Raw genomic sequence first — 19,696 nt, 5'->3', positions numbered from 1 at the left:
AAAACATTCATTCAGTTAACTTCTTGTACAGTAAATTAAACAATGGTGAAGTTTAAGAATCCATCAATTTGCCGGAACTTATTCAAGGCTGCCTGGTGGACCCCGGATGTTACATTGAGAACCACTGCACTGCCTAAGTAAGTAGGTCTACCCATGGGTCTACCTATAATGCTGACAAAGACCTGTACACAGTAATATATGCTATTAACCTATAGATGGCAGCATTGTGTGGGAAAAGCTAGGGTACTCTATGTTTATAAACACTGGATGGATTATAATATAATCCATAATATTTCAGTTTTGTTCTCTTGGGTGAAACTAGTGTCCTCTAGAGAGAGAGTGGCGTCAGCGGAGGACCAAAATGCGAGACTCATTAGCCAATGAACAGCCAGGAATGGGTCTCGCGCTACTTTTGCATGCTAAAATAAAGCTGATAATGTACAATGTGATTCAAGAAAAAAAAACTTTCAGAGTACAACACAACCTGTCTATTTTGCTGCAACTCGACAGTGCTGCTTAATCCAGGACCTTACTTCCTGGAACTCTTGAGAGTAAAAAAACTGGTCCATTGGAGTGAATGGAGATGTCGGGACTCTTCTATCTACATGGCTCAGGGTGAAACCTATGGCGATGAGTGGGAATTGAGATCCAAACGGTGCTATTACGTGACATTAGTCAGTTTGTTTGGCCATATTAACCAATTAGCAGGGGGAAAAGGAGCTTTTTTATCCAATCCTATACTCCTATACTTTCCTATACTACACAAGAGTTGTTATGGACAGTGTGAGTCTATCGTGTCAGCTCTGCCCAGAGTTGTGTATATAGAAGAGTTGCGACATCTCTGTTCACTCCAATGGACCAGTTTTTTACTCTCAAGAGTTCCAGGAAGGTCGGTCCTGGATTAAGCAGCACTGTCGAGTTGCAGCAAAATGGACAGTTTGTGTTGTACTTTGGAGAAAAAAAAATAGAATCAAATTGTACATTATCAGCTTTATTTTAGCATTCAATAGTAGTGCGATACCCCTTCCTGGCTGTTCATTGGCTAATGAGTCATGCATTTTGGTCCTCCACTCTCTCTCTCTCTAAATTGCTCTGGATCTGCCGACCCTGTGTCACCAAACACCAAGTTCATAAATGCTGCAAATGTAAAGGCTTCCATCAATGGGCCATATAGGCTCAATCACCATTGTGTTAACTCACTATCAGATAGATAGTGACCTAACAGACATTTATATAGATGAAAATCGCATGGATTATTTATAACCCCCAAATCCAAGGGCAATTTGGAAAAATGTTACAGGTATTTCGCTCCGAGCCCTCGCTAATTTCCTACCCTGGTGTGGACTATCATGTGTCTCTTCAACATTCTTTTTTTACCAAAACCTTTCCCACAGACTGAGCAAATAAATTGTTTCTCTCCTGTGTGGTCTATCATGTGTTCCTTCAAGTGGTCTTTACGAGTAAACCCTTTGCCACAGACGCAAATAAATTGTTTCTCTCCTGTGTGGACTACCATGTGTTCCTTCAAGTGGTCTTTACGAGTAAAACCTTTGCCACAGACTGAGCAAATAAATTGTTTCTCTCCTGTGTGGACTACCATGTGTGACTTCAAGTCTGCGTTACGAGCACAGCCTTTCCCACAGACTGAGCAAATAAATTGTTTCTCTCCTGTGTGGACTATCATGTGTTTCTTCAAGTCTCCTTTCTGACCAAAACCTTTACCACAGACTGAGCAAATAAATTGTTTCTCTCCTGTGTGGACTATCATGTGTATCTTCAAGTTTCCTTTATGACCAAAACCTTTACCACAGACTGAGCAAATACATTGTTTATCTCCTGTGTGGACTATCATGTGTTTCTTCAAGTTTCCTTTATAACCAAAACCTTTACCACAGACTGAGCAATTAAATTGTTTTTCTCCTGTGTGGACTATCATGTGTCTTTTCAAGTGTGCTTCATCACCAAATCTTTTACCACAAACTGAGCAGATGAAGCGTTTCTGCCCAAGAACTTCACTGTTGTTCTGTGAGACTAAACCTGGCTGAGGTTCACTAGTTTCCATCCATTCTTCATCGCTGTCTTCAGTCTCAGGTTCAGCAGAGTCTTCAGTCTTGTCATCACTAGTTGGTTGTGAATTACTAACTGGATATACATTCCAGGCTGGTTCTGATACTCCACAATCCTCTCCCTCAGGTTCTGTTGTCATCTGTTCATCAGTTTGGCTTTGATGAAGCTGTGAGGACTGAGGTTTCTCTTCCTCATATTCACTATTCACAGTGACAGCAGTGAATGGGAACTTGGTGATATCAGCCTCCCCCAGTCCTTGAAGCTGCTCTCCCTCCTGACTGGTGCAGAGTTCCTCCTGTTCCTCTTTAATGTGTGGGGTTTCTGGGTCCTCCTGAATGGTCCAGAGTTCCTCCTGTTCCTCTTTAATGTGTGGGGACTCCACCTGGTCCAGACTGGGGCTCCACTCCTGCTGCTCAGCGGGAACCTCTTCTTTAATGAACAAAAGCTGCTGGAGGTCTGGAGGCAAGGCTTCTCTGTGTAACCGCACAGCGTCCAGCAGTTTTCGTTGTCGCTCGATCTCCTCCGTTGAACAAGTAGCTTCCTCCTCATATTCTGCTATCGTTCTTTCAAACAGCCCAAATATCTCTTCAACAGCCGCAGTTAGGCGCTGCTTCACCACAGCTCTCAGCTTCTGGACTTTAGACATTTTCATTTTCACACAGTGACAGGAAATTTTCCTCCTGAACTACTGACAAACTTTATTCTCCAAAGCTATATAGCTTCACAATAACGTTTTGTTAGATGATGACGTAACGATTTGTGACATCATCAGTGATGTCATAAATCAGTGTATTGTGATCATGTCACTTGTGGGAATTGTGACGTCATCATTGATGTCACTTGTGGGAATTGTGATGTCATCAGTGATGTCACTTGAGCAATTGTGATGTCAGTGATGTCATTCGAGCAGTTGTGATTCAATTCAACATTTCCCACCTGGCAACACTGGACCTACAAGCTACATGGCTCTGTTGCAAAGGTATTCTTGGCGGACCAAAGTCGTGCGCTGCTGCTGTCATGCTGCCTTCAATGTCTCATCACAAGCTGCTACTTGCAAGGAAGATTTCCAGTTGGCTGAAAGATATTAAACAAAACAGACCTTGTCACCAAAGGCTTTTCCCTCCAGCTGTTGTTTTACGTTACAACTCATTCATCCATTGTTGACACGCAAATGATCCGCCTGCTAAATGCATTGGCCCTATCTAAAATACATTTCCCATTCTTTTAGGCTGCCACAGTGGCTGCGGCACCGTAAAATTGGCAGTCGCGACATTTCCGTTAGCACGTGAACGCACCGCCAGGCCTGCTGCTGCTGCTCAAGCCGAAGCCGCCCTGGCTCGGAGGGTTCGGGTCCGCCAAACCAAACCAGTACCACCACCACCGCCACCACCAGTTACACCAGTCGGCAGACTCGGCACTGGGCAGGTGTCCGTCCAAATGATCGGCCCAGTGTGAGAGTGAGTGAGTATAGGCCCATATTGAGTGTTTAGTTTAGTATAGTAAACCGCGTTCACCACATGACGCGATAAACCACGATCATCGGCTCTGAAACAGCCTTTTCCCCTTCCCCACGTCTTGAAATGCGCGTTTTTTCGTAATGACCAAAGTCTATTCGTTTCATTGTTTTATATCTTTTATTTGATTGTTTAATTATGCTCTGATCTTGCTGATCGCTCGCCTCACACACGGAAACAATTGCGACAGCGACGTCCCAAGGAGGAGCATCCGTCCATCCCCCTGCTGTTTATTGCTGCCCAGGACAGGACGCGCAGTGAGGGTAGAGAGGGAGAGACAGACCACAGCAAACATGTTCGAGACCAGAGGGATCCCCTTTATCCTGCTGGACATCGCCTGTCTCATTCTAGGTATGTATTTTAAATACCCGACTGCATTAATATACTACATTAATATGATCATCAGCAGTACTATTTGTGGTTTGAAAGGTTCTATTAGGCTACACGGTGGCTTGCCATCACGTGAAGGGAGTGGTGTGGGCTATAGTAACGTTATGCTACGTTATGCTAAGATCACTGAAATAATCCCTATATCCTGCAGGGAAGTAGCTATAGTAATTTTATAGTTGGCTATTTATGCTGATTTTAATATAAATATTAATAAATATAATATTTATAAATATTTATTCTAAAAATGTTGCTTGCATATAACAATGCGCCGGACTGTTCCATATTCGTGTTTGCAGTTCTTAAGTCATCACAGGCATACTATGATTGAATGATGCTGTCCTAAAGTGCAACAATGTTCAATTATAGGCTACAGTAAATACAGTGTTATATAACATGCCTTTTATTCACAAAATTAACCCTTATTTTATATTTTTGAATAGATCAAAGTTATGGCCAGCACAGCAGGCCTTGTCATTATATAGCCTATGCCTTGCAGTGTTTCATTCAGTCAATTAGACAAATTGATTGACATGTAGGTATAGGCCTATAGGTCTGTGTATGTATTCACAACCTATTCCAAGAGGTGTTGCTCAGAAACTATGTGATAATTTACATTATTCACTTTCAGTTTTGGAAAACTTGTCCCAGCTCCTCCACAGCCCCCCCCCCCCCCCCCCCTCTCTCCTCCCAGCTTTCATGGGTCATGTAACTACATGTCTTTCTCTCAGATAGTCTAAAACCATTAGATCTGCTGGTTGCTGTCAGCACTCATAGCACACTCGTATTGTTGACAATCACGGCATGAACCACTACAGTTATTTAGAATCGATCTGTAATGTAGTCGATCAGGTTGGTTCATGCAATTGTTACAGCTCGGATAGATCATTGCTCCAGAGGCTCATAGATGTGGAAGTTTAGCGTTAGAACAAAGTTGACGTGTTGCCGGTTGAATTTGCTAGTCAAAAAAGGCATTGAGATTTGAATACCTCTTAAATAGTCATCATAGGTACGACTTCAGTTTTGCAGAGCAGGCAAAGGCATCTCTGTGGCTTTAGTAGTGTAGTTTAAATCAGACTTGATCTAAAAAAAATAAAAAATAAAAAACACAATGCATATTTTCGGATTGGAGAAAGTGGACTCGAATCAGGTTTAAAGGCTATTGCCAAACTCCCTGGCTGATTTATTTTTGTACTGCGTCATTTGCAGTGGCTGATGCCAGAACTGATGTCCAGTGAATCCTTAAGACTGTCCATCACATCATACATTACTACCAAGTGTCTCAGAGTCTGCCTCTATATACACTACCTCAGCTTGCCAAAAGCATGCATAACTACATGTTATTATTAAACACACGTGTCACATACTACAGTACATGTTATTAAACACACACACACACACACACACACACACACACACACACACACACACACACACGTAACCGAGGTGAATCAGCGCGGATTCCTCGTGAGTCCCGAGTGGTAGCGAGTGGATTGGTTAAACTCACTCCCCAGGTATAAAGGCATGTTAACCAGCTCCGCCAAGGGAGCTAGCTCTCTTGGCGTTGCGGTTAACATGTCGGACTCCCAAGCCGAAGGTCGGCAGTTCGAATCCACCCCTGGACAAGCCCTTAACATGGGTTGCTGCAAGTACCACCTACACAACGCCGTTACACACACACGCACACACGCACACACACACACACATACTACATGGTATTAAACATGCATACTACATGTAGTGAGGATTGACCTATAAGAGCACAGCTTGATACATACATATATGTGCATGGGAAGATGCTGTATTTTCTCAAGTGTATAATAAGCAGGGATATAGTGTGTTTGTTCTGGTTTGCTTACACAGCTGACTTGTAGATGATAAAATGACTGAGCAGGTTGCCAATAACTCTTGATAAGAATATCAGGATTTATTTGAAGAGTAGTGTGTCTATTTATGTTACGATGTGCACATCAGTTGTGTGTGTGTGTGTGTGTGTGTGTGTGTGTGTGTGTGTGTGTGTGTGCGCGTGCGTGTTTGTTTGTGTTGGGGGAGCCCTGTGTCTTCGTCTCGTGCACAGCTAGGGGTGAGAGCAGGTGAAAGTTCACTGGTGTCTTGGGGGATGCAGCCTTGGCCTGGGCGTGCAGACTCGCTGGCATTTACAGCTGTTGGAGCCACTCAGCTTATAGGGGTGGCACAGCTGACAGTGTCAACAGATGCACAAGCAGCACCAGGCAAACAGAAATACTAGACAGCCGGTCGGAGAAGCAGTTTAGAGCATTGGTTCTCAAAGTGTGGGTTCTCCTGATCATTACTATTCACTATAATTCCATCCATAAGCAACACAATGACATATTGTATATATGCCTATTTAGGTCATTGGTTTCATACACTTTCTCTAATCAAACGACCAAAAGCTCAAATTTGATCAGATGGGGCTCCGTGGTCTAATTTGTGTCAGTTTAGGGGTCCTTGATGTGAAAAAGTTTGAGAACCACTGGCTTAGAGGCAATGTTTGAGTGTTTATGCCTGTGTGTGTGTGTGTGTGTGTGTGTGTGTGTGTGTGTGTGTATAGAGAGGCAAAGTGAAACGTCACTTCCTGCTTCAGCACTGTACCAGAGATTTTCATCCGCCATTTATTTACCCATAGACATTTCATAAAATGCTTATAAAATACTTGTACTTCGTCGAACCAAACGGTTCAGCTAACGCTAATAAACGGGAGAGACCATAGAACATTTCACTCGGACCGAAACTTAAAAAAAACATCGAAAAAATATTTTCTTTAAACCCGCATTTTTTTTAAAAACGTTTTGGCCCCAGTGAAATGTTATGCGATCTCTCCTGTTTCTAAATATATCTGTACCGTTTGGTTTGAACCAGTAAAACTATTTTTATACGCATTTTACGAAATGTCTATGGGAAAATCAATGGCGGATGAAAATCTCTGGTACAGTGCTGAAGCAGGAAGTAGGCGGTCACTTTGCCTCTCTGTTATTCTGTCGTTGAACATGTGTGTGTGGCTGTGCATTGCATTATAGTGCTTTCTGCTCCCACCAGAATATGAATGAACGTCTGTGTCCCTCCTCCCCACAATGTACTTTGACCCGTGACAACAATGGGCTAAACGGGCCGGCCCGCCACAGAAAGGACAGCGCCGGCATTACATTCAGACTTTGGACTGTCAAAACCACTTAGCCCAATTTGTTATCTTTATGGTTTTAATCTATAGGGGGGTGCTTAGCTATGTCCACGGCTGGTTTCACACCAGTGAAACTCAGGCCATGTTCAGACTAGGAGGCCAAATCTGATTTGTGAACTTTAACGACCTATTAATGATTCTATCCAGATTGGTTTTATGAGTCTGGACGCTCCAAGTCTGATTTGTGTCACTTGTCCCAAACCACATGGAGGTCTGGGACACACAGATCCGACTTGAACACTTGCCCAAATCAGATTTATGGCAGTGCGGACACACTCCCAAATCAGATTTGGGAAACCAATCAAGATAATGATGATGGTTAATGACTTTAGCAGCAAATCGGATTTGCCTGTAATGTGAACATGGCCTCATTGCTCGAGCCAAGAGCTTTGCAGCAGTGCTCCCCCGTTGAAAAACGATACCAAAAAGATAGCATTCACTTTCTGTCACTGTGTACGACGCTTTCCCTCACAAGGTCTTCCTCTGTTCCACTCTGATGCTGTCTGCCTGACCTCAGGGATGCTCTCTGCTGAGGCTCAGTCTTCACCTGACTGCTGGAAAGGTTGGGGTCTCTCACTTCTGTCAGCTCAGCAACACAAGGGAACTCGTGCCAATAAGTCCCCCCCCCCCAAACCTCATTTGGAATTTCCACAGTTTTGTTATGATGCGGTGAATCGTGCACCACAGGGATGATGTATTCTTGTAGGCCAACACAGCTACGTTAGCACCGCGCTGCTGAGTTCCCTCGTCTCAAAGTCAATGGGGATTTTTGAACGAGGTCTTTGGTTAGATCCCCGAAATAAGGTCTGTGGTGAACAAAAGTCTATGTTCACCAAAGATCATCGTCACAATTGAACCCCACTTATTAGGGCTGTCACTTTTTATTCGAAATTCGAATTTAACTTTGAATATGGGGGAGGAGGGCATGTTCGAATGTATAATTGACCTGTTCGATTTTTTTTTTTTTACATTTTTTTTTTAAATTATTATTATTATTTTTTAATTAACCAAAATTAACCAACTGCTGCTTGCTGGTAATGGTTAATCCCATGTCAGAAAAAGTCTCCAGATTTGTCGCGTTAGTCTCTTCTGAGAAAGATTGTCTCCAGGAGGGTCTGAAAAGTTGTCTCGAGTTGGATGCAGCCAAGTTTGTGAGGCAGTGTTGTGACTGTGAGCGTCCAAGCTAACACGTCGGGGCCTGGCCTGCAATTTTTTTTTTATTTTTTTTTATTAACCAAAAAACTTCGAATATATTCGAACATTTTGCGGGCAATTAAAGTTCGTTCAAACTTTATTTTGGGAAAAAGTGACAGCCCTACCACTTATAGGATTTCTGAAGCATAAATGCGACCGGCCAAAAATAGCGATGGCACGAAAACGCTTCAAAAATGATACTTCTTTTTTGTTAATTTGTGAAGAGGATCTTGATCTTGAACACAAAGGTCTCAGTATCATAAACTTTTGTTAACCACAGACACACCTGATTTCAGGCATCTCACCAGAAATCCCATTGACTTAAAGATGAGGGAAGCAGGCGATGCTAACCTCCGGGTTTGAGGACTCATTCCTACGGTAACTCATTGTCTCATTGTCTCATTGTGGGGACATCATTGTCCTCTCTGACATTCACAGATTCACTTCCCCCCCTGACAGGTGACAGAATTGAACACGACCTCAACCGTTTGGCCAGCAGCAGCAGCAGCAGCCACCTCCTCATTCTGTGCCATCCATGTTGTTTTGACCTTTGACCTCTCCCTCCTGGTAACCCCTCCCTCCTGCGCCTCTCCTCCTTCCACAGGGGGTCTGCCTCTGGCGGCCTTTAACCTGGCTAAGATCCGCCCCTACCAGAGGGGCTTTTTCTGTCACGACGACAGCATCGACTACCCTTTCCACCCGAGCACGGTCACCTCCACCGTGCTCTACACAGTGGGCTTCACCCTGCCCATTAGCTGTGTAAGTAGAGAAGAAGAGTCACTTCCTGCTTTTCTCCCTGTACCAGTGCTGCGAAAAATATGAATGGCGGTGCAGGACGGAGAATAAGGTTACTTTTTTGATTCCGTTTGAATTGGGCCACGGGGTGCCAACGCTAATTTTGTCCATTTAAAACCTAACTTTGCATGTCAAGAAAGTCGCAGTTTGTCGTCAAACTGAAACGTAGGGGTTAGTTTCGTATAAGAACCAGTGTTGGGGGGTAACTCATTACAAAAGTAACATATTACATGTAATATATTGCTTTTAGCAGTAACTCAGTAATATATAACTTATTACTTATAGGATTTCAGTAATATATTATACCAGTTACTTTGTCAAGTAACTCAAGTTACAAATTGAGTAATTTTCTTTTAATCAAAGCACATATTTAAAAAAGATACAATCATTTCAAACTGTGTGTTTTTATGCAAATAACCACTATAGATGACAATGACAAAGGAAAAGAATAAGATTTCGAATTTTGGACGGTTTACACTGACTTCATGGCAGTTGAAATTATTTTTCGGGATGGTTCCGGGGCGGTGATGTCATTCTGCTGCTGCTGTTATTTTGGTGAAAGTAATGCAAAAGTAGTGTAATAAGTAACTAGTTACTCTACACAGACAGTAATATTGTAAAGTAACTTATTACTTTCAAATGAAAGTAACTAGTAATATGTAGTATATTACATTTTGAAAGTAACTTGCCCAACACTGATAAGAACTACATAGCTTGTGGAAGCTCGTGTCATGTCGCCGGTCTTCAGCTTTGCCGGTAGAGAAAGTGACGTCACTTAGGCGACAGTGTATGTAGTCTTTCTGATTTATAACTTCTAGTGCAACAGTTTGGCGACAAACTGCGACTTTCTTGACATGCAAAGTTACGTTTTAAAATGACAAAATTGGCATTGGGGCACCCCGTGGCACGATTCAAACGGGATAAAAAAAGTAACCTTTTATTCTCCGTCCACCGCCATTCATATTTTTCGCAGCGCTGGTACAGGGAGAAAGCAGGAAGTGACGTTTCACTTTGGCTCTCTAACTGAGCCTAATTTAGGATATATTCAGAGGGACAGCTGCTGCCTATTAGATGTTTAGGAATGTCACCAGCTGTTAACTGGTATTTTAAACCAAATGTATTCGTACAATTACATATGCTTGTCAGAAAGGTAGAGGTAAAGGAGGATGTCCACTTAAAAACAAACAAACCAACAGAAAACACAAGATAATTCATCTTTGAATAAAAGTAAAAAAAAAAATACATCCACACAAAAAAAATCCTTTCCCAATGCATATCCCTTCCTCATCGTCACACCTACCACAGCAGTCTTTATAAAGTCTCTGTTGACCGGTAAGAAGAATATAGAGCGCTGATGGAGAGTGCACCTTCCATTTTCTACAAATATCTGTTTTGCACTGAAACTGCTACATTTTGCAGGGAATGTGAGACAGACATTTAAAGTTGGTCATGGTGGGAGGACAGGACACTAATCCAGATTTATGATCGTTCAGTAACGGTCCATTCCTGAACATTTGGACTGTCCAAACATGAAGCACCAATAAATCCATCATCGTGGGGTTGAGATGCCTGCTTAGCTCAATTTGTCATTCACACCGTCGTACGCAGATTACGCACACAATGTATGACTTGTATGACTACATACTCAAACACTACCTCATACCTACTAGCCTAATGATAGGTGTAGTGACAATGATAACTAAGCAGTTTACCTTTGAAAAAATTTCCAAAATGTGGGAAATGAAACAAAGTATACAGCCGCTTCTATAGGACGAATCAGTGTGACGTCACTTGACACCCAGAAATGCGGAACCCCGCAGCAGTTACTAGTATGAGTTGTGCCAAACAAACGTTAATATCTCAAAAACTATACATCACATCGCTTCTATTTTGACATTCTGAGTGAGAGCAGAATTAGCTCAAGAGTTGGATGTATAATATATGCATGTCGTGTTAAAGTTGTGTGACCTGTCGCAGTTTTAAAAATGTAAACAGAGTCAGACATTCACACCTCGCGCCACTTGGGCTCCATAGGGTTCCATTGCCGTTGCCACCCAGTGACGCGGTTTGTTTACCAAAATGCTGCTCGGCTGATCCCTCGTATACAGGATGTGACGTGTGTCCGTTCATAGCATGAGGGGGCGGGGCTAGGGAACAGGTAGGTACATGTAGGTAAGGATTGGAATGTTGTAGCCGAGGGGGGATTTGAGGGGTGGGTAGGGGGGTGTGGGTGCTTGGGGGGGGAGGGGCTAGGTAAAAGGGGTCATAGCTAGGCATAGGAAGTAGGGTTGTGCGATGTCAACCAAATAGTCATCGCGATGGTTCCACAGTGAAACATCGCGATGGACAATGGCATCGACGTTGACGGGGGGGGGGGGGGGGGGGTTGGGGCATGAGACAGGCAGGCTTGGATAGGCTACTACTACAGCACAGAGCCTAGGCGACTGGACGCAGTGGCTGTCACTACCAGCAATATTGAACAGCGCAAAACAATTAACGTTAACATTACAGCTCCTGACCAACCAATATGTTGAATTTCACTAGCTGGCAGAAAACGGACAGAATTACTGGCGGATATAACGTTAGATTCGCGTGGGCTCAGTTTTGAACCTAACTTTACGTTAAGGAGAAATAGAAACACAGCAGCAGCAGCCTGCAGTATGTTATGGAGCGACTTCATGGAAACAGGCGAGTTGAATTCACAGTTGAAGACTAGTTGTAACATTACTCACATTGCGTTGAAAACAGCAAAGAACGTGAAGTTTCTTCTTTGTCTTAACATTTTCACAACAACACATTGAACACAACTGACTTCTGCTTATCCTCATTCCTCCCCTCCTCCTCTCCGCTCTACCGCTTTTCTCAACTGGGTGCGCTTGTTTAATGCCGCCCGTGCATCCCCCGCGCGCCACGGTTGAGTGGACTTGTACTTTTTTTATTATTAAAACTTTTTTTTTTACGGATAATCACGATGGTCCGATGTAGACGGCTCAGAGGTCGATGGGGGTCGGCCCATCGACGATGGTCGATGCCATCATCCATCGTGCCAACCCTAATAGGAAGGTCGTAGAGGTCGCCGTTATTGTACTGTACAGGTAAACAACACATTCGAAATCATGTTAACGCTTTTCCCCCAAAGCTTCTATTACATTTTCTCAGATGCCTTGTTCCTAAACCTGCTCCTGCTTACTTCAACACATGTGGTGTGTGAGTTCTCTTAACTTGTAGTTTAGGATGAAGAAAAAATATTGAAGCGATCGTCGATTCGTCGAGCGCTGTTGTTAATTAGTGCAACAGAACTAGGCTGCACTCAACAGAACAGACGGTACGCAGGCTGTACTCTCTGTTCCTCTGCTCCCGAAAAGAGAAGGAGGAATGCTCCGCTGGAACACTGTGATTACGTTCACTTCATGCAGATTGTGTTTGGACGAGGACAGACACACAAAGTGCTGCTGGCGCATGCTGTATTCTGTGTGTGAGTAGATACAGTACGTACGTACGCAGCAGCACACATCCTTCTGTTGATTTACACTTACACTTCTCATTCTTAAAATGTCATCCTATCCAAATTTTGAAACAACTCGTTCCTTTCTGTAGGCCAAAGCCAAAGCGTTTGGCTGTTCATCTACGTGTCAGAGCTGTAACAGTCAGTGGCAATAGCTCAAACAGAAGCGCCGCGTTATACTGAAGCTATTATATCATCATCATCACCGTTTGGCCAGAGAGGAAGATTGAGCAGGAAGATAGGGAAACGTGGGGCCCCGGGTACTCCTTGAGGTGGTTTCAATGATGACATCACTTATGGCATCATCAGTGATTTTATGACATCACCAATGACATCATCAGCGGGACCAAAATTGAAACGGAGAGAGAACAGAGATTGCCCACATGCTCCCTTTTATCATAATAAAATATAGGATAATTTGAGATTTACGGTTTGTTTGCTCCGTCTTCTGCTATTGCTGTGATCGCTGTGCTGCATACTGCACAAAGACAAATTCCCCGTTTCGAATATGATTATTACTAGGGATGTCACAATATATCGTCCCACAATATATCGCGATATCAAAACGCGACAATATGTTTTGTTGAGATGAAATCTCATATCGTTGAGAAAAAGAAGCTGAACATGGTGGCACACTGATCTGCATCTGATTGCGTGCTCGCTCTCCTTTTCATTGCTTTGTTTGAACAGACGAGGGACGTTACAGACACGGAGGATGAAAATGGTGAAATTACTCAAATTAGCGTGGAGGATGCCCCCTCAACTTACAAATCGATCGCAAAAACATATTGTTAAAATATCGTATCGTATCGTTATCGTGAACCCAATATCGTGTATCGTATCGTATCGTGAACTGAGCGTATCGTGACACTACTAATTACTACTCACTATGGCTATCGAAATGATCTTGGCTTTTGAAATGGGGGTCCGTGGCCCTAAATGTAGACTAAATTAGGGGTCATTGTGATATGAAAAAGGTTGAGAATCATTGAGAGTGAGATGGAGGAACAGGAAAAGTGTGTCGGCCTGCCAACGAGAAGAGAGAATGAAGATGGCCGCCTGCAAGAGGGTCAGTGAGCCTGGCGAGAGAGAAGAGAGAATGAAGATGGCCGCCTGCAAGAGGGTCAGTGAGCCTGGCGAGAGAGAAGAGAGAATGAAGATGGCCGCCTGCAAGAGGGTCAGTGAGCCTGGCGAGAGAGAAGAGAGAATGAAGATGGCCGCCTGCAAGAGGGTCAGTGAGCCTGGCGAGAGAGAAGAGAGAATGAAGATGGCCGCCTGCAAGAGGGTCAGTGAGCCTGACGAGAGAGAAGAGAGAATGAAGATGGCCGCCTGCAAGAGGGTCAGCCAGCCTGCGAGAGAGAAGAGAGAATGAAGATGGCCGCCTCCAAGAGGGTCAGTGAGCCTGGCGAGAGAGAAGAGAGAATGAAGATGGCCGCCTGCAAGAGGGTCAGTGAGCCTGGCGAGAGAGAAGAGAGAATGAAGATGGCCGCCTGCAAGAGGGTCAGTGAGCCTGGCGAGAGAGAAGAGAGAATGAAGATGGCCGCCTGCAAGAGGGTCAGTGAGCCTGGCGAGAGAGAAGAGAGAATGAAGATGGCCGCCTGCAAGAGGGTCAGTGAGCCTGGCAAGAGAGAATGAAGATGGCCGCCTGCAAGAGGGTCAGTGAGCCTGCGAGAGAGAAGAGAGAATGAAGATGGCCGCCTGCAAGAGGGTCAGTGAGCCTGGCGAGAGAGAAGAGAGAAAGTGAGCGTGTAACGTGAGAGCCACCATCGGTCACCTCAGTGTGTCTGGCAGACCAGACCACTGTGTCCTCTCTCTCTCTCTCACTGCCTGACAGCAGCAGCATGGCACGGCTCTGTAGGGACAACTGGCCCACAGCAATAGGACCCAGCCTAGACATACAATCCCTGATCAAACTCAACATGTGTGCTGCACCTGTCACAGCAGAGACAGAGACAGAGAGAGAGAGAGAGAGAGAGAGAGAGAGAGATGTTAGCACTCTGCTCCCAAACAAAGAGAGTAGTGAATAGGGCTGGGTATTGGGTAAAATTTCAAGAATCGATTCGATTCCGATTCACAAGGTTCCGAATCGATTAATCCGGATTCGATTCGATTCCGATTCGATTAATTTCAATATCAATATCGACAGTATTTATGTTTTTGTTTCAACTACAAACATAAATAAACGTCAACTTGAAACTGTTTCAACTGCCACACATAGCCTATAATATTATAGCCTATGTTGATAAAAAAAATAAAATAAAAAAATAATAATAATCGATCTCTGGACATATGAATCGATATCAAAGGATTAAAATAAAACTCGAGAATCGATTTTTTTTAACCCAGCCCTAGTAGTGAAGGAGGTAAGACATCGAAAGACACCACCAGTGGTGGATGTATGAAGTGCGTATAAACTGCATGTACTTGTACTTTTACTTTCAATACTTAACGTACATGTAATATCAGAAGCAAAAAGACGTGCCTGGGCTTGAGTGGAAATGTTCTTCTTCTTGAGTTTGATAGTGGTTGGAATTGGAAAACGACGTTGTGGTGCATTAACTGGAATGGAGTGGATCGTGATTCACGTAACTTGCAAGCTAGTAGCACTGATTTGCTTGATTGCAGGCCACCAAATTCCTTCTGGTTTTACTTTGTAACTTAGTAATGTAATGGAGTAAAAGTACACATTTTATTGAATAGGAAATGTAGCGGAGTAAAAGTAAAAGTTGACAGAAATATAAAGACTCAAGACTTATTATTTATTATTATTATTAATTCAAGGAAAATGACGCTGGTGTGTGGAAATGAACGGAGCTTTTCCCCCGTGATGGGCGTGGCCTATTTCATGCAGTGTCTCTATCATAATTATATGTTGTGTGTTTTTTTGTCGGGGGGGGGGGGGGGGGGGGGGGCTGTGAAGTGTTGGCACAAGCTTTGTCACATGCTATCTTTGGGTTTTCTCTGTTAACACCCTCTCTCCTCACCAGTCACAAGGAGCTGTCTGTCTGTCGCTATACAAACACTAACCACACTGTTGTTTACCACTGGTTCCTGTCCTGAGCGCTGTGCATGCGGATACAGGGAGGAGGACAGAGGATGCCGAGTTTCCCAGCACCTCTTCTTGTGATCCGACCCCCTGTTTGACAACTCTCTTTCTTCCTTTTTGCACAGACAGTAGAGACACTGCAGCGTGGGTAGGGGTCCGGGGTGGGGGTCCGGGGTGGGGTTTCTAGGGGTGTGTGTGCTCTTGTAACCCGTATTTTCCTGTTCTTCTCTCGTTGCCTCTCTGCTAGCTGGACTCCCATTTGCAATACTCACGGGGCAACACAAGCCTTTCCGACGGGGCTTTTTCTGTAGCGATGATTCGATCAAGTACCCCCTTAAAGAAGACACCATTACCTATCAGTTGTTAGGGGGCGTTATGATTCCCATCACATTACTCACTGTAAGTGCATCCATTTTGTTTTCTGCTAACAAGCTCGCCTGTAGCCTTTTCCTTCTCTTAACCCATTGATACCTGATGCAGCATTTGTGTGTGTATCCCTTTAAGACTTAAAGGGGCACACACACAAATGAGGGATATACACGCAAATGCTGCATCAGGTATCAATGGGTTAAACTACTGCTTATCCTCATGCACTTTTACTGTCTCTACTCTATCTTAACCCATTCTCCCTTCGTACTGCATGAGTGCTGCTGAATGCATTATTCTAGTAATAATTATGGCTGGGTATCGTTAAAAAAAAATGACGATACCTGTACCAATACCAGTACTCTTAAAGTGATACCGAAACCAATAATACCGATAACCGATCATTAAAAAAAAAAAACATGTTGCAGTAGTGGGCCGATCACACGTCGCATTAAATCGAATAACGCTCGCTGTGATTGGCTGCGAGCAAAACCATACAAATAGTTTTTTTTGTGCTAGATCTGTGTACAAAAAGGATTGAATGCAGGTATCATTTGACTGGAGAAGTTTCGGTAATACTTGGTACTGGGTTATTTTGGTCGACCGATACCCAGCCCTGTACGTGCAGTTTTTAGTCGCTTGCTGGTTAATTGCATATTGTTTCTTGGAGAGCAAATCATTTTGGAAGATTTGTAGTGCCTAAATAGATTGCTAGCTGCTGCAACTCGTTTGCAAAAACAGTGTAAATGTAGCAGCAGTTAATTCTCTCAATTTGGGTTAGGGTCTTCTTAGTCTCGCTGGCCAGCCTCCTCTCTCCCTTCCGTCCGAGGAGTCTGGCGCCGCAGGTCTCCATAACTGGGATAAACCCTCCCCTGCTCTACTCTGCTCGACTGTTTCGGTGGCGGGCCGGATGTCCGCTCCCGGCTTATTACAAGCTCTGTCATTGGCTCCGACCATGTCAATCAGAGCGGCTTCCGCTCCCTCTTCCCTGTGTGTCGCTGTAAATAGTAGCCCTGCTGGCCGCCGCAGTGAAAACAACAACGCTAACTAGCTAGCAAGCTAACGGCAGAAACCTCCACGCTAGCTCGTTGCTACACGCTGAAAACGGCAAGTTGGATTGTTTTGAAACTATTTTCCAAGGGCACTGCCGCTAAGCGCCGCCCATCGCAATCCCACTATGGAGACCTGCGGCGCCAGACTCCTCGGACGGAAGGGAGAGGAGGCTGGCCAGCGAGACTAGGGTCTTCTAGGCAGATTAGGGTCTAGGAAATATCCTGGAGACTGGCAATCGTTCAAGTCTACAGAGAGAGAGAGAGAGAGAGAGAGAGAGAGAGAGAGAGAGAGAGAGAGAGAGAGAGAGAGAGACAATGGAGCAGATTGCCTCGATGTGGCTTCATCATTTATTTACAATAGGGTTTTACAAAAGGCTTCCGCAGTGCAGCTTTTATCGTTCTAAAACCGAGACAAACAGAGCAGAAAGCCAACTTCCTGGTTTACATAGGTGTGTATCTGCTGTAAGTGAAGGAGAAATAGATACTAATCTAATAAGAACTAGAACGTAAACTCATAATAACTGAGATACAATGAATGAAAATATCAACATCCTCATACTGTACTTCAGTAACATCCCCGTTAGGACAGAAAGCTTTTGACCTTGAGCTGTTGAATCTTCTCCGATATTTAAGCGGTTGACAGTTCAACAGTCGTCGTTATCTCTCCAATTCAACGTTTGGAAATGCTACATATGCGAGAGAGGATGCAATAAGAAAACAACCGTTTTGTTGAAACGTGAGAACAGAGTCAGCAGGCCTGTTATCTCTTAGCAGTAGTGTTGCGAAACAAGCACATTCATACACTCCCTAACCACTAATGATCACAAGCACATTCATACACTCCCTAACCACAATCATCATAAGGACACTCACACACTCCCTAACCACAATCGTCATGAAGGAATTTAAATTGACAAAAGAATGTCCTGATGTGTCACACATAGAGTATGCACTGCACACACATTAGGGCTGTGAATCTTCACTGGCCTCACGATTCGATTCGATTACGATTCAGAGGGCTACGATTCGATTCGATTACGATTATCGATGCATCTCGATGCATCTTCAATCGATGCATCAGTTTTTTCCCCAATACATGATTTATTTTTTCTCACTTTCTTTTTTCTCACTGTGTGGCTACTTTTAAAATAAAAGTGCATTTGGAATTGCATTGTATTATGATCCAAATAAACAACTGCATGTACTTCCATTATATTTTATTCGATTATTACATTTTTTATTTTTTATTTTTTTAATACGGTAATCGATTTTTGACATTTGTGAATCGATGCAGAATCGTGCACGTCCGCATCGCGATGCATCTTATAATCTATTATTTTTTGACACCCCTAACACACATGCATTTGTACACGGCTCAAACACAAGCTAAAATGTTTGGTCGTAAGAATGTAAGAAGCATGATTTAGTTTGATCGTTTAGATCTCAGGGTGACAAATTATAAAGTGTCTCCCCTTTTAAATAAGGAAAAATCAAATATACACATGTTATTCGTCTTATCATTTTAAGTGGACATCATCCTCTGGCCAAGCACGTTTTAACTTAAATCCATAGAATGCAAATTTTGTCAGATCATCACTCTATTATGTCAAAAATATTGTTTTTCGACCCAATTTGCCAATCTTCTACCCACTTTTCACAAATGCAAGTGAGTATTTCCTAACATGTTTCTGGAGGTTTGACACGGGTGCAACAGGACATACTTACAGGCACCAAACCCATTTTAACATCCATGTTGAAGGAAATACATATGTGCTCATTTTGTGGAAAATGGTCAGAATATGGAAATGTGAAAGAGACAGATAGATAATATAGCTTTCAAGTTGATGTTTTTCTTTGGTTTCCATGCCTCATATTTGTGAACTAACTGACTCTCTCTATCCCTTACAGATGGTCATTGGGGAGTGCCTTTCCGTTTATCTAAAGCGCATCAAATCCAAGTCGTCTTTCAGCAACAGCTACATTGCGTGTGTTTACAAAGCCATTGGTACCTTCCTCTTCGGTGCCGCGATGAGCCAATCACTGACTGACATAGCCAAGTATTCTATTGGCCGCCTCAGGCCGCACTTCCTGGACGTGTGCAAACCCGACTGGAGCCTTATCAACTGCACAGCGGGGGTCTACATCGAAGACTTCACCTGCAAGGGAGACAAGAGAATGGTCAACGAGGGAAGGTAACGGTTGCCCTCTTTATCTAAACCAGTGGTTCTCAAAAAGTGGTTCACTTTTTTGTGTGCAAAAGCTTCATAGTTCAACGAAAATATTTCATGCTTTAAATCTAAAATGGTTCATGGATTACATTCTAATCTGACAAACCTATCAATTTAAATGTCAAGCACGTTACCGTGGAAACAAGCTGAGCCCAAAATCACAAATCAGAATGAGGGGGTCCCCGGTATATTTTCTATCTTGTAAGGGGTCCTTGGCTGAAAAACATTTGAGAACCTCTGATCTAAACCAGAGGTTCTCAAATGTTTTTCAGCCAAGGACCCCTTACAAGATAGAAAATATACCGGGGACCCCCTCATTCTGATTTGTGATTTTTGGCTAAGC

General features: G+C 43.5%; 1 protein-coding gene across 2 annotated transcripts in view; it reads left to right on the top strand.

The window, feature by feature from the left end:
• The first annotated feature begins 3,399 nt into the window (after positions 1 to 3,399).
• The window catches only part of plpp1a (phospholipid phosphatase 1a), a 28,222-nt gene continuing 11,925 nt past the window's right edge, over positions 3,400 to 19,696 (top strand). The window contains exons 1-3 of one of the 2 annotated variants that reach the window (XM_083657791.1): positions 3,400 to 3,932; positions 15,955 to 16,106; positions 19,034 to 19,317. In XM_083657791.1, coding sequence (XP_083513917.1) covers positions 3,875 to 3,932; positions 15,955 to 16,106; positions 19,034 to 19,317 — 494 coding nt within the window. In that variant the 5' untranslated portion in view covers positions 3,400 to 3,874. Of the gene's footprint in view, positions 3,933 to 8,965; positions 9,121 to 15,954; positions 16,107 to 19,033; positions 19,318 to 19,696 lie in introns of both variants that reach the window. The other variant, XM_083657790.1, reaches the window with a different exon arrangement.

This window comes from Poromitra crassiceps (genome assembly GCF_964638095.1).
Source record: "Poromitra crassiceps genome assembly, chromosome: 21".
NCBI classification, from domain to species: Eukaryota; Metazoa; Chordata; class Actinopteri; order Beryciformes; family Melamphaidae; genus Poromitra; species Poromitra crassiceps.
The sequence above is the reverse complement of the archived record's forward strand: the minus strand, read 5'-3'. Positions and strand labels throughout refer to the sequence as shown.